General features: G+C 37.9%; 1 protein-coding gene across 1 annotated transcript in view; it reads right to left on the bottom strand.

Moving 5' to 3' along the window:
* LOC125660324 (uncharacterized) overlaps window positions 1-16,173 on the bottom strand; it is an 82,083-nt gene that overhangs the window by 17,895 nt on the left and 48,015 nt on the right. Inside the window, exons 52-73 of the mRNA XM_056150215.1 lie at window positions 14,551-14,790; window positions 13,906-14,175; window positions 13,517-13,765; window positions 12,556-12,953; window positions 12,376-12,411; window positions 11,580-11,688; window positions 11,056-11,433; window positions 9,909-10,046; window positions 8,563-9,162; window positions 7,739-7,999; window positions 6,505-7,547; window positions 5,850-6,071; window positions 5,653-5,743; window positions 5,025-5,243; window positions 4,446-4,781; window positions 3,870-4,112; window positions 3,299-3,461; window positions 2,381-2,601; window positions 1,688-2,121; window positions 1,233-1,338; window positions 720-965; window positions 277-522 (exon numbers count right to left, since the gene is read on the bottom strand). Coding sequence (XP_056006190.1) covers window positions 277-522; window positions 720-965; window positions 1,233-1,338; window positions 1,688-2,121; window positions 2,381-2,601; window positions 3,299-3,461; window positions 3,870-4,112; window positions 4,446-4,781; window positions 5,025-5,243; window positions 5,653-5,743; window positions 5,850-6,071; window positions 6,505-7,547; window positions 7,739-7,999; window positions 8,563-9,162; window positions 9,909-10,046; window positions 11,056-11,433; window positions 11,580-11,688; window positions 12,376-12,411; window positions 12,556-12,953; window positions 13,517-13,765; window positions 13,906-14,175; window positions 14,551-14,790 — 6,249 coding nt within the window. The remainder of the gene's footprint in view (window positions 1-276; window positions 523-719; window positions 966-1,232; window positions 1,339-1,687; window positions 2,122-2,380; window positions 2,602-3,298; window positions 3,462-3,869; window positions 4,113-4,445; window positions 4,782-5,024; window positions 5,244-5,652; window positions 5,744-5,849; window positions 6,072-6,504; window positions 7,548-7,738; window positions 8,000-8,562; window positions 9,163-9,908; window positions 10,047-11,055; window positions 11,434-11,579; window positions 11,689-12,375; window positions 12,412-12,555; window positions 12,954-13,516; window positions 13,766-13,905; window positions 14,176-14,550; window positions 14,791-16,173) is intronic.

Below are 16,173 nucleotides of genomic sequence, written 5' to 3'. Positions count from 1 at the left end.
ATCTAATATATCTACATCTGTATAGAAAACAATATATCTATATCTGTATAGAAAACTCTAACATGTCTAGATTATTCATAATATAAAGAATGAGGTGCATTTTCTTCTGCACATTCTTTCTTAGGCTTTTTAGCAGGTCCAACTTTACTTTAAACAAATCCAACATGACAGCAACCATTCACAAATCAAAACACCACGCAACCTTAGTACCATGAACCAATGAAGTCAACGCCAATTCTCAATTAAAAAATTGATCTTGTGGAGTTTTTCCATTACCTGCACGTTTGTTTAGTAATGCCTTCGCTGTAGTCTCCGAGCAACGCGATGCATTCTCTGGCTCCCTGGACACTACAGGTGTATCTACTGTCGCTTCTGTAACACTGCCTCAGAGCCTGGACGAATGGACACGTGTCTCCTATCACACTCCGGACGTAGTTCTCGACATAATTCAGACTCGCCTTCTGGTCAGTCGTACAGGTTGCTGTGTGTTTGTCTACACAGACTGTGGTATAGTGGTATGCTCTGAAATATACAGTTATACGATTATCATATGCTATACTAAAAATTGACTTGACCCCCCCAGTTTTCAAACGCCCAAGTGCAATTTCATTCTTTATCAATTAAATACAAAAGATTTTTTCCTTCCATTGAATTGTGTATTTGTAAAATACAGTGCACACAGAACCTGAACTTAAATAATCTCCTAATTAACCACAAACCCGCAGAGTTTGTCTCGAGGAACAGCCTTGCCACTGAGGTACGGGAAAACTGTCATGTAACATCCAAATGCTTCATCCACCTTACACAAAGGTTGAAATACTGCTCGATTCATTGCTGGCTGGTGACAGATGGGATTCGTTTTGTTGATGATGGATCCCATCACAGATTTGTACAACATTTGATGAGCTGGGGAACATTTGCTTATCAAAGGTTCAAGTTGTGCCTTCACAGAGTTGTTCAACATACTAGACAAAATGAGAAAAAAATTAGCAAAAGAACTATTTTCTTCATATTTGATATGCATACTTACCAAATGTAAAACCATGTATTGTTGATGACAAAAATTAAAATATCTAGATCTTCAGTTACAGCAATTATTAGTTGCTTTTTTGTGAACTTATAAGTAAGCTTGATTATGATTGGTAGTACATACGATTCATAATATACAGATATTCCACAAATATGTATTTCCGACATTATCTAACTACAGTAAAAGTATTAGTAGAACTTACTCGCACAGCACTGGATACTGAGACTTAGGAGTGAAGGGTCCCACAAGATGAACAGAGAATTCTGATATCATATCGGCAATCTTGTACACATCACACGAATCATTTACTGGAAAATATAAGCTGAGTTACCCTACTGAAGTATCTATAACTTGTGTAAAACAATTCCCTGCAGGACCAGTTATCTCTATACACAAAACATGGCTATAGCGAACCTCCAGGGCCAGTGAAAAACAGTACGTTATAAACAAACTTCATTATACAGTAAAACATGGTTATAGCAAACCTCCAAGGTAAGCAAAAAGTAATTCATTATAACCAAACTTAGATATAATAAATAAAATTATTGTCATTTTCCTCTCAAATGGGAATGAATATCACTTCATAATAAATGTGAATTCGTTTTAAGTGTGTTCATTATAAGTGTGTTTTACTGTACATTCAAGCTATTTTCTTACCATGAAGCATGGGATCTACAACAGACACAACACTGGCATCAAGCATACTGGCCACATCCTTAGCGGTCAGGTTCATTTTGTCCTGGGTTCCGTTCATCATGTTTTTGTACAGCTCATCCAGTTTATCGTGGATTGGCATGCTGGACACTCTCTGAGTCAGATTCATTAGCATCCAGCCCTTCCACATCACCTGTTCCATGTAATTCTCGCAGACCAAGTTCATGTCGCCAGCCATGTCGTTAAGGATGTACAAGACATTGCTCTGAGCCACTGGGGACAGTTTTTGGTGAGACAAACAGGATTGGAGTTCAGTGATGGTTTCACAGAAAACCACACTGAACCAGTCGGGGTACATCAGGGCTCTCCGGAAGCCGGCCGAGTAGTCAAGCATACACACAGCTACACCCTTTGTGTCATCTCCAAACAAGGAAAGCCTGAAATTATTCATTTTACACATGAGTATTGACAAATCTATGAAACTATTTTGACAGCAGAACACTGTTGTTACATAGTCCCTAAATGTTTCGCATTCTCTTTAAATGAAGAATTAAAAATCTTGATTCTGTGTATGTACCAAAATCGAGTTGGAAGTTCATCGGAATTGAAACAGAGACTACAAGATAACGAAACATCTTTCTTTGTAACTTGAGTCTACACATCAAACTCGGATTTTGTTTTATCCTCTTCACTTACTGTACGGCACCCTCCATCAACAGAGTCACGTTCTGTAGGACAGGCGACATTGAAGCAAACACCACCTCGGGTGTCATATTATGGGTCTTCTGTGCGTACTTGGCTGTCAGCATCGTGTTCAGAACACCTGACATTGGCTTCTTCTCATTCTCCATCGTCATCATCACATTGTACTCCATTATCATCTTGGCAATCATTTCCTCTGTCATCTTGTACAGCATCTAAAATATCAATTTTACAATTCTAATTCAACTGTTTTGTAATCTGCATTTTGATTGGTTAATGCACTGATGTTTGCAGCTATTAAACAAGCATTAATGAGACGGAAAGCTTTCCATTGTGACATCATAATACCTGCAAGAAACGTAACATCAAACCTATACATATTGCATGCCATATTTCATATAACAAAAAGGTAAAAATTTAACGAAATAAGGCGTAAACATCAAATAAAATGCATGAATTGCATTTTAATGGGAATAACTATCTTTAGATTCATTATCTGTGACCAGTAAAACTTGGGTTGTGATCATTAAATCAACATTAAGGAGGGGGGGGGGGGGGGGGGGGGGGGGGGGGGGGCGGGGCATATAACAAACGAGACGATAGTTATTTCCAAAATGTTAAATTCTGCGATATTGATTTTCAATTAATAGCACAATACTTATAATCAGGCCTAATTAATTTTTGTTGCTAGTTTCCCTTTGCTCAAAAAAATGTCCAGATCACTTATTCACTGATTATATTCAAATGAGTAGTTGCTAAGAATCAATACAGAAAATCAATGTCTTACATAATCTAAATTTGAAGAGGCATCAGATAAAAATCGCCAGTAAAAAAATGTTCGGATCACCAACTATAGCAATATTACCATTCCCTTTTTGTGTAATAAAATGACCTGTTCCATTCCCCTGTTACCTGGTCGTCTTTGAGGACTTTCGTGAGACCAGAACATTCCGTGGTCATTCTGGCGATGATGTTGAAGACTTTGTCAAACACAGGAACAGCTTGAACAGCAGAACATCCAGATGTATTGTTGGTAATGCATGTCAAAGTGCTCGTAAAGTCAGTCATGTCAACCCTGTAAAAAAGAAACACGTACAATTCTATTATTTTATAGAGGTATCCATTTAAAGCATTCTAGCAGGTCAATAAAACACCAAAATGCCTGTAAATAAAAGGCAGCACTATGGGATTCCTTAGATCAAAAGATATACAGTCAAAACTCGTTATCTGGAACTCGATAGGGCCGAGAAAAAACTTTGAGATATCTGTAGTTTTTGAGATATTGAGGTTAAAATACCAAAGAAAAATGTAGTTGGGACTTCCAATTTACTTCAACACATCCATGGTGCATAAGATAACAATATTCAAGACACCAAATTTTAACTACCCAAGATATTTGTCATCAAAATATTTGATGTCCAGAAAAACTATAGTGCAATCTAAGCAACATCAAAAGATTATAAAATCCACTTAGTTTACTCACCTGCACAGTTCATCACTCCTAGAGTTAAATCTGCCAAAACAGGTCGCAGTAACCTTTTGAATATCGCAGACTGGGTCCGGCATGGGCAGTGGACTGCACATCTCATGCATCATGTTTGAGACCGGACAACGCTTGATGAAGAACGCCAGTTTCTGGGTCATGTTGGCTGCCACATCCAGCTGTACGGTCATACTGCAACCTTTGACCTTAGACGTTATGCATTGTGATGTCAAATACAACTCTCTACAAAAGAAGGAACAGATGGTGATTATCAGATGTATGACTACACATTAGGCATCCTTTTGTTTTTGCTATGAAATATACCAGATAAATCTGTGTATTTATACAATCTGATATGCGCTTAGAAACTACTTTATAGTTGGAATACAGTATGTTGGAGTATACAGTGTAAAACCAAAAATATGAAATAAGGGTCAGAATGCCCAGTGAAACAGATTACACAGGTGTCGGATTAAGCAGTTTTTACTGTATACACAACAAAGAATAAAAACAATGCACTGTTCCCCCCAATACAACACAACGCAGCATCCAGTGTCATATTCCTATATGACTTACATGCACACTTGATCAAAGTCCCTTGCCCGTGCTTCCTTGGCAGCTTTCATCTTCTCCATGTCTGACATCATGGCCAGCATGTGTAAGAGCTCGTGTTCCTCCATACACTCGTCAATGTCTTCTACTTCACACTTGGCCTCCCTGTCCTCGCCTTCCATCATCTTATTCATCATCGCACAGGACGAGTTATCTCTGATCATCAGCCCTGGGCAGTAGTCGTAGCCGATCGTCTGCATTATCGTGTTCATCCCCTCATACACAGCTATGGAGTCATACTCAGAACATTTATTCTGAGCCTGCGCTGTTCTAATCAGGCTCAATGTTGCATTCAGATCACTGTGAACAAAATAAAGATGTGAAAGAGATATTAAACATCGAACCAAGTCGTGGTAAATTCCTCTTTCAAGTTAACCTTTTTACTTTAAACATATTATCATCCTGTGACATAAGCATCCACAGCTTTCTAATACAATTCCGAAATTTGTGGCCAGATGACAATAAACTAAACAACCAAGACCAATGTCAAATTTCTTCTTCTTCAGATTTACTGATTTTCCCCCCCGTGTTTTCGTTACTTACTAGCACAGGGCAGCTCTGGAGACCACTGGTTTGTTGATGGTTGCAGCCAGTGCCATCACATTGCGAAGTCCGCATTCGTACTGAGAAACATCTCCAGCACAGGCGCCCTCTAGAGCTGTGCGTTTTATTATCTGTCCCAGCTGACTCACGGCTTGGTTATGTCGATACACGCAATGAGATGTGTGAGCATCCATACACCACGACGCTTTGTAAACATCCCTGGCAAGTCAAAATGTTATAGGCTTCATTTTACTTTCTTATGTGTGTAAAATAATTGAACTTACATGCAAGAATCAAACCTCAGGCCTAGATTTTTTGAAGAAAAAAACCCCCAAAAAACTAAAGTCAAATCTTGGACTGAGATTTTACTCAAATTTTGACTTCTCAAATAATAGAAAACACAAACTTGAGTTTGGCATTTTTTCTAGAAATCCAAACCTGTATATGTTAAAAATAGCATACCAATTTTATCATAAAATCAATACTCTAAAAAAAAAATTAAAAATTTAAATGCAGTGTGCTGATCCGGAAATACCTATCATTACAATTTCTTAACGTTATAAAAGGCAAAAAGATGGGAAATGTAAATATTTCCTGGAATGAAGAATTGACTCCTGAAACTAATTACCTCAAGTTGGGCACTCTGTTTAGAACAAGGCTGGGCACGAGGTCCATGCCACATTGAATGGCTGCATATGGTTGACACATTGGGTTTTTCTCTGTAAAAGAAAATCAACAGGAAATCAGAAAACCAATCAAAGACGTTCCTCCTTCTGATATATCAGACAACCATCGCAAAGATTTTCTATTCTTTTTGAGCAATACCTTTGTGTGTGGCCATCATGGGCTGGTTACACCAGCTTCCGTAACAAGTCATGTAGTTCATGTTCTCGTCCCTGTAGTCATTGCCAGGATAAGCACATCCTTTGTAGATCTTTCCCGCCATGATCGTGGTGGTACAGCCCTGGCCCGGTTGGCAGGTCACGATTCCTTGCTTGTTACATTCCTCATTATTTGACAGTCCGTTACACTGGAAGCACTTGGTAGCTGTTAATTAAAGTTACAGTCAATGATAATCCATAAATATCTAATTTACAAAAAAATTGGTTTATCTTATATTTACTTCCAGTATGTTTTAGTTTCAGATTAGAAATTAAGGACATACGATACCCCCCAAAAAAATTGATACAGAATTTTCTAAAATTCTAATATTGCTAAAAACCCATATTTACCACAAAATTTTCCTATCAAAGAACCCTTATTTTTGCATTACTCACAAATCTTTAATTAAAAATTTGCTGGAAAAACTTTACCTAAAAATTGAAATCCATCAAAAATGTCTTTTTATAGTGCATTTCATATATTGACGACACATTTACTTTATTGTTTGATGAAATAATTAATAGAAAATCCCACGTAAAGACAGCAAATTCAATTGTTATGTCTAAATTCTCAGGTATCCTATGATATGATTACTTACGTTCACAAACTTCTTTGACAACTGCAAACAGAGCATTCATGGTGACATTAACAGTAGCTCGAGACTCTGCTGGGATCAGGTGACCATACATCTCCAGGCATTTAGCCGTCTCCCCTAGTTCTGAGCAGGAAGCCCATTTCTTCATCTCCATTATCCCCATGGACTTTGACAAGTAAGTCATGGTGTAGTCAGATGACGTCATCATCTTTGTCATGTTGGGCATCATCTCTCGAAGTTTATCGGCCACTTCCGCCACCATCCATCTCTGCATTTCCATCTCCATTTCTTTCTCAGCTTCCTTATCGACCTTCATTTCCATCCCCATCTTCTCCATGGTCTTCATCAACATGCGTTTAGTCATTTTGGCATAGAAGAACTGCAACATTTTGGTACTATCAGCCATCTGAACAATTTCTTTCACAGCAGTCCTTATCAGCAGAGAGTGATTCAGCTTCATTCTGTGCTCCATCAGAGTTCTGTTGATGGCACCAATAGCCATCCTCAACACGCTATCCTCGTCCTCCATGCTGACCAGCATTTCAACATGTTCCACGAAATTCTTTTCTGGGTGAACCAGCCCTGACTCCATCATGGTGAGCTTGATCAGAGTCGACACGCTCATAAGCACATCCTCCATTCCGTATTTGCGATCCTCCTCCTTCATACATTCCGGAGCTTTACCCACCATTCTCCCCAACCACCCAGCGTACATGGTCATCGCTTCACTTCTTGAACCATTCATCTTGTCTTCCATTTCCTTCAGCAGCTGGTTACTAACAGAGTCAGGCATCGTCATGTTTTGGTCCTTGTAGAACTTCATGGTCTGAAGAACTGATCCCACCTTGGACAGATCGGCAGAGAGAAGGACGGAGGATGCTGTCTTCCACAGGAAAGATGTGACGCAGCCCAGGGCTGGCATTGTGTTGCAGACGTAGTCCAGGGTCTTCACAACCGGTCTCAAAGCGTCGTGGAAACCATAACTTGTCTTAGTGTCACAGTGAGCTAATTTTTCCATCAAACATTTTTTGGACATTGCAGCAACCCTGAAGCAATGTTCATAAATACATACATGTTTCTTTCTAATTAAAGTAGTGACAAATTTAATAATTTTAAAAGTTTTGTACATCTTGTTTTCAAACCAATCTTGTCATTTTTTCATTACAGTTTCACCATTTGCAACTTTTTAAAAATTGTCTACCCAGTGTTTAGGATTTTTATGATAAGAACTACATACATGCACATCTGATTGGCAGATGATGGTAAGAAATCTTTTGCAGCCACCACTACTTTGTGAAGTCCTTCTAAACATTCCTCTGCTTCCTTCACTTCACATTGCTTGTCCATCTTCCTCTGACACGGAGAGGCAACTCGTAAGTCACACTTGTCTCCCACTTTGTACATCATCAGATTCATTGACACATTCAGCATGGTGCTCGTTATGTAATTGCAGCCTACCGACATAGTGGCATAACAGCGAGTGGCTATGTTATGTTTCCTGTGAATAGAAGACATCTAGTCATACTGTAAGGCACGACTTTCTCGTCAACATGTAACGGTTCTTGTGTATGAAAAAAACGTACTACACAAATTTTATCTGGCAAGAATTTCAAGTCAATTCGTATACATGTAAAGGTTCTTGTGTACGAAGAGATGTACAATACGAATTTTATCTGGTTAAACTTTCACTTCAACTTGTACACATGTAAAGGTTCTTGTGTACATAAAAAAATTGTACCATATGAATTTTATCTAGCAAGAATTTCACGCCAACTTGTATCTATATGTAAAGGTTCTTGTCTACACAAAAAATGTACTTTACAAATTTTATCCAGCAAGACTTTCACTTCAACTCGTATACATGCATGCAAAGATTTTTGTGTATGAAAAAAAAAACATGTACTATATAAAATTGATCAAAAATATCTTGTCTGGCAAGTCTTTCATGTCAATGCATATACATGCAAAGGTTCTTGTGTATGAAAAAAAAGGACCGTATGAAACGGATCAAAATTATGCTGTAAAATCTCTCTGATGCATCATAAATATGCAACAACTTACACACATAGTCGGTCCCTGGTTGACATGGGGTTCAGAAGTTCTCTATCGACACTCATCATGCACTCCATGGCCATAGCTGGGTCACAGCGGCCGGCCTCCTTGTATTTGGCTGGATCTACACACATTCCATCCTCCGGGGCTACACTGAGCAGTTTCATGATTCCCTCCAGGTTATCGCTCATCTCTCTCCCCTCAGCCATGAAGGCCTTGACCCTCTCTCTCACCTCAGACACATGATCAATGGACTGGAATACCATTTCCATTTTGTGCATCATTTCCTTCTTTTCTTTCTCCATTTTTTCCATTTCTCCTTCCATTTCTTCCATCATGGTGTCCTCTTTCACGTTCAAGTTGTGCATTATTTCACCTATCTCTTCTCTCTTGGACTCGGACATATCTTGTGACATCAACAATCTTCCGATGTCCATTTTCTTCGAATCTGGCAATTGATCCATCCTTATCATCTTGGGAAGGATGTACATACACATTTCATGTGCATAATGTACCACCTGCTTCATGGTCTTCATTGCAAGGTACTGTGTTGTGTGGTCGCATTTTTTGACATTGTTCCATACACATGGTGTGGCATTTACCAAATCTCTGTAAATAAACATACAGTACTTGGTCATAAGTGTGTTCCCAAAGAAAAATTTCTCTGTATAATTCATACAAAACCATGCATGAATTATAAAAAAAAATTTGTCATCTCTCTGCAATATTTCATTGTAACAAGTACTGTATGTATTGTTGTATTTACCAATTCCCTAGAATTTTTTTTAAATACTCTCTCTCGATCTCTTTTTATCAATTTAAAAATTGTGTATCTAATAGAGTATTTTACACACAGGAAATAAAATGTGTGTCCTTTGAAATACTGAATGATTCAAAATTGTTAGATCTATGATTTGGTTGATAGTTTAAATGCTTTTCATTATATAATTTTTGGAGGTACATCAAGTTGTCCATGTAATTGAATTAAATGAGTAAAAACTTCCAGATTATGTTAGAAAAATAATTCTCAAACTACAGTTCATTTGTTGTTAAGGAATTAAGGAGGAATAACACATTGTTATAATATGGCAGACTTCCTTTTGAAAAATGGTTAACATGTCGTCTGCTGATCTGTAGATCATGTGATCAAGTCTAGCAGGGAGTGCAATTTTTTTTTTTTTTACAGATTACTTTCTACTAAGACTGCAACTTTTAACTAAATAATGTAAATTTGAAATTTTTCAATTTCAAAATACTATTGCACACATCCTCCACAACATTCATATCGGATTTCTCTGGTGTGTTATTCTTCCTTAAACAGTGCATTCCAAACACAAGTTTTATTAAAGACTGACCTGCAACGATCTGCCAGATCGGACATTTTACCCTTCAGGAGATAGGTAGAGAAATGCATCAAACACCTAGACGCCATTCTCGGATCACAACCGTCCTTCTTCATTTCCATGGACTTCATTTCATGAGAGTCTGCCATCCTATAATAAATGATTTATATTGAATGCTTTTCATGTACATGTATATATACACATTGAATAACTGCATGGTTGGCACTTAGATACATCTGCATTTAAGTTGGCCGCGGTCAGCAAACCTCTCCAAACTGAGGAATGGTGTCACTTTCAATACTATTGACTGTAAATGACTGTAAATATCAGAGCAATATCACGTGAAACTGAACATAATCGGTTTTTCAAGAAACAGAGAAAGATTCATTGTTCATTTAAAGCTTTAAAATTCAAATTCTATGGATCTGGAAGGGCTATAATCATAAAAAGTCCTTAACTAATTGTACCCCTGTGGATTTGGCCCTGGGGTTCACAGTTTGAAATCACTACTAAAAGAGGATGTTTGCATTTCACTTTGACAATTTGTATCCTAGTAGTAAGATCTTCAAAAGAGTTTTTCCAGTCTGTCCATTATTTTCCTGTAGAACTGATCCTACACTAGCCTCGGAGGTCATCGTCTGAACACATCTACACAAGGATGCTTACATATTGATTTGACAAATTGTAGAATTAAATGTGATTCTGGAGAAGAAGTGGTTTCAAGATTTATTCTACATATTCTTATGCAAAACTTTAAAACACAATTATCTCGTGCTGACCCCGAAAGTCATGGATTAAAAAAACTTGAATCAATCTTCTATCAATTTAGTTTCAACTTTTCTGGTCTGGTTTTGTGGTTCTGAAGAAAAGGATTTATATAAATATCCCATCCCATTACCTAATTATCTCCCCTTTCATGAGGGACCCGGTCTCTCAATAGAAGGAACCTGAATCCCCTTTGACAATTAATACTTTGTGGAAAGTTTCGTTGATCATTAATCGTGGGTTTGGAGTAAAAAATGTGAATAATTAACACATACCAGCTTTAAGCATAAAAAAATAATTGTGGGGTTTCGGTCATACCCTATTTTACGATCCCTGCCTCTAATTTTTGAAGCTTAGGATCATTCAAGAACATTCCTTCAAAGGATATTTTTACCTTTCTTTGTCCATTTCTTTTCCATCTTCCTCTTTGTCTTTTCCTTCTTCATCTTTGTCCATTTCTTTTTCATTTTCATCCATTTCTTTTTCATCTTCCATTTCTTTTTTATCCTCCTCTGGTTTGTACTGCACTCTTTCTTCCATCATTCCCAATATCAGATTAATTGTAAGGTCTTTCCTGGCTTGTCCATAAATCAATTCTGCCCACATGTCCTCTTTCATTCGCTTGGACTCTTCTATCACATCATCTGGACACTGGCCTGAATTCATCAGCATCGAGTCAGCCAATGTGAGCATCGTTTGGAGCTGTGAGGTAAAACCTAAGGAGCAGGTGGATGATGCATTTTTCATGCAGTAGAAGTAATCCATCCTGGACCTTGGGAAGAACAGGAGTTAAAGGCATTTAGTATCAAGTTACAGTAAATCTACCTTTCTCTGGAAAAAAACAACAACTCCTACATGTCCCCTCCCCTTCTCCCACTACTAACCCCAACACAACAACTTCAAACATCAACAACTGACCTGCACAATTTCTCTGTGTCTTCAGGCCGAAGCTGACCAACATGCATAGCCTGCATGGAGAAAGACAAAACACAGCCCACAGCCAGGTCCTTACCACAAGTTGCAGCTTCTACGAAAACCGAAAACTACATTTAAGTATAAAACTATGTAAATAAATTATCTTCCGAAACATAACTGTGATTAATTTCACATACTGTAAATCACTTCTTATTTGAAATATACATTTCTGTATAAAGTAGTCTATAAATAAAGTTCTCATTTGTACAAAAAGGAATGCTTACAAATTTTAAAATCTGGCTGATCTACTTTACAAGATAAGACCGGAGGTTTGGGTTCATGAAATATGATTAAAGATGCAATATTATATTGCTCCTCATGCTTACTAAATCTGCCAAATGTTGAAATTCAGATGTAAATATGCTAGAAATTGAATTTTATACTTTCTGACAACAAAATCTGCTTTCAGAATAATCTCAATATCACTATTGTTTCTTGTTTTGGGTTGGTTTTAATTACATGGCCATTTTCAAAAAGAAAATGCATAAAACTGCCATTTTTATTAAAGCTTTCCAAATTCAATGTACATGCAGTGTTGTCCTTTCCTAAAACACAAAAATTGGCTTGCATAAAATAAGAAAGTAATTCCAAACAATCACACATTTGCAGCTAGTGGACCCCCCCCCCCCCCCCCCCCCCCCCCCCCCATTGAAAAATTTAAAACCCCACAAAACTGGCAATTCATAATCAATTACTCTGTACACATCACAGTGTGAACTGGTCATGTAAAATTATTTACCTGCAGGCATTGTTACAGGTTTCAGGTTGGTCATATCTGTAAAAGAAATAACATATAAATTGGTATATCTTTTCAGAATTTGCATACTTCTTGTATACATATTGAATATGCAGAATCCGTATTTCTTAAAACGTCACATTAACACCCTCAATAAGAGATCAACATAAAAAACCATCTCACTCATGGCAGCGCAAGTTCCGTTCACAAAACTTTCTATGTCCATGTAAGTTTGCCTCATGGTCATGCTGATGAACTTCTCCCTGGTACTGTTAGCCTTACTAAACAGCGTCTTCAGACAGCCGTGATATTTCATTGCTGATTGACAGATGTCCCATACGCCATAAACTGGATTGGTCAGAGCGTTTCCTAGAGTTCCTCCCACTTCCTCTGTGCACTTGGCAAGGTCAGAGTTGTCGAAGATGACCCCTGAAGTCTGGCTGATGCCAGTTGTTTGTTTCGGACAGTTGTATATTGCAGTTAGATAATCTGCAAACTGAAGCAGGGCCTTGTTGATGATGGCGCTCTCCACTGGGAAGCATGTCTGTTTATACAGTTCACTCTCCAGGGTGTAGTACAAACTGTAAAGTAGAATTCAAAGAGATCACGACCTGAATTACACACCTAGCCCTGAAAGCTTAAAACTGATAGCAGGAGTTAACGGATTATAATCATTTATCTAGTGAATTAAAATCAGCTCTTTAATCACAACAGTTTATTTCTTGTGCACAATAACTCGCTTTCAATATTTCATTAGGCCCTAAAAAAAATTAATCACAGCCCCACTTGCATCTGTTTAACCATTTTCATCCTTAAATGAGGAAAATAAAATCTATAATCCCAGACTGCATTTTATATACTCCTGTCAGAAAAAAGTTTGAGTAAGTCTGGGTTACCCCAATGTTTGTGTAAACAGATAAAATTTTGCAAATGACTGACGAAAATTGATAATTCCAAATATTTCATCATGATTGCATAAATATCTATTCAGATATGAAAAGGCACGATGATTATTCTGCCATGGCACATTGTGGGAAGTTTTTCTGATACTAATGCTCTATGCTGGCACCTACATCTATTTTTTTTTTTAAAAATTGGCCTGAGAATCAAGTAATTAAAATTGTTTGGCCTTAATCTTCCTTACCTGCATGCTGAGACTCCAGGAATCATGGACTGGGTGATGGCTTGTGTGACTTTCTCCATTGCCATTGCAATAGAGCAGTTTCCTATGATGGGACAGGTTGTATAGGACACGTAAGTCTGGCTGATTACCGAGCAGTTGACGTTCGCCATCAGGAGACCAGGGACCATCATCTCCTTGATTTCATTAATGGTGGCCGAGTGACAGTTACTCGAGTTTCTCATTACACAGTCTGTGCTCTGGGACAAAATTCTGCAAGAAGTGTTTTTATGATGAGAAACTTTCTCTCTGTTTCTTTGTGTTCAAGTCGTCAAATGCAAGTACCTACAGCCATGACTACATGACTAAAGACAAGTACCTACATCCACGACTATATGACTAAAGATACTTGCCCACAAAATTGTTGATCAGTCAAGGCAGCATTTTCATGTGTCTGCTCATAGAATTTTGTGACACACATCCTCATGTTGTTCACCTGACACTTGGCTCCTGGGGTGGTTCCCTCCATCTTTGTCAGGGGGCATATGGAAGCGTCCAGCTGTGGGCAGTAGAAGTGGGTCACATTGCCCATTATCTCCACCCCTTCTCTGATGTTCACCATTTCCTGGGGCGAGCAGCCAGGTGCATGGTCTTCAATGCACTTAGCAATCTGTGAAGCTCCCCTATAAAATAAACATTATCTTCATACTCTATTAACTCATTGCAAGAGTTGACAACAATTTGTATTTATGAAAATAAATCATCAGTTGAATATATACTTAAATGGTACTTAAGCAGATGCCTTACATGATGAGTTCAAGATTACTTGAACAGAGACCTTACATGATGAGTTGAAGATTACTTAAAATGGTATTTGAACAGAGAGCTATGACCACTCAACCTAACAGCTAATTAAAGCCACTTACCTTAGCAGCTAATCATAAACACATACCACAGTAGCTAATCATAGCCACTTACCATGGTAGCTAATCATAGCCACTTACCATAGTAGCTAATCATAGCCACTCACTCTCTCTTGTTCTTTATCAGTTTCTTACCAGCAGAATGCATCCATGTCCTCATAGGACTCTTTCTCTGTCAGGAGGTACATGCCTGTTTTAACACACTCCCGAGCCTTGGAGCAGTTGACTGTCATGGTGTCCATCTTGGTCACCACAGAGCAGCCTGGGCCGGTGATGTTCTTAAACCAGTTTACAGTCCCTAAGAAGGTCTGCTTCCTGTTGTACATACAGCTGGCTGTCTTAGAGACAACACACTCCTCCATATAAAGCCTCTCCCTGTTAACAAATGTAGTGATGAAATCAGAACGCAGTATATTCAAATCTAACTACTGCATTTGACATTCAATTCACTTCAGTTAGAAAATATTTTCAAAATGTAAAGCAACTTCACTTTATCAGATGTAACAAATAATTATGTGTCCTGTAATATATAGTGATGTACCGATTATCGCCGACTTTCGATTGTTGGTCGATGTGAAACGATGTGAATTATCAATTGCCATTTTGAAAATCGAAAATCGCCGACGTCAATATAATTTCTTAATAATACGAATATTCCTGTCGTGACTTAACTAAAACCCAAAATGGCTGACGAAGCTGAATCGTCCAATAAAATTGAATATTGTTTTTAATGTCCCTCTTGAGAATCTTTCACTCATATGGAGACATCACCATTGCTGGTGAAGGGCTGCAAAATTTAGGCCTATGCTCAGCACTTACAGTCTTTGAGCAGGGAGGGACCTTTATCGAGCCACACCTGTTGTGACACGGCCCGGGGCCTAGGATTTTGCCTCTTACAAGCAAGGGGTATTGAGGCTCTATTCTATACTGGCTCCCATAAGAACAACAAGTCAAGAGATCTATCCCTATCCCGACAAAACAAAATCGAAAGTGAGATTATTAACTTCAAATTTCTAATGGTTTTAGACATCTCCATGAGTGAAAAATATCTCTCTCTCTTTCTCTCTCTCTCTCGTGAGAGAGATTAAACAAGATACAATCAATTAATCTTATGATTTTATTCTAATTAACTTAATATTTAGGGTAAAAAGTAAAGTAAATTTAATATATTGATGCCATAAATTTGAAATGAATAAAATTTGATTATTTTTCGATTAATCAATTGAAAATGTGCATCCGATTAATCCGATCATCGATTAATTATTTTTTCCTGATTGCCCATCACTAGTAATATAGGACAAATATCTTTTGTAGGGGGTGCACAGATGTAAGAATCCTCGATCCAGTTACACAAAAATTAGAGAACATTAACCGACACTTAACTTGCCATTGACGCTTACATTTATATTAGTGTTAATTAGACATTTACTGCTATGGACAGCATTATTTATTACAATTTGCTTACTACTACCTACCAACAATTTAAAAAAAAATCTACAACCACAAATGTTATGTCCCCCATCAATGAAAATTGCTCATACACGACCAATCTACATTGTACAAGAGACCTTCTAAAAGATACATTTATCTGACCAATCTACTCCAGACCCACTCACCAACAACTATATGTGTGACCAAGCGGACTGAAAGGTACATTTATCTGATCGATCTACTCCAGACCCACTCACCAACAACTATATGTGTGACCAAGCGGACTGAAAGGTACATTTATCTGACCGATCTACTCCAGAACCACTC

This window comes from Ostrea edulis, chromosome 9 (assembly GCF_947568905.1).
Source record: "Ostrea edulis chromosome 9, xbOstEdul1.1, whole genome shotgun sequence".
NCBI classification, from domain to species: domain Eukaryota; kingdom Metazoa; phylum Mollusca; class Bivalvia; order Ostreida; family Ostreidae; genus Ostrea; species Ostrea edulis.
This window is presented reverse-complemented; position numbering and strand designations above follow the sequence as displayed.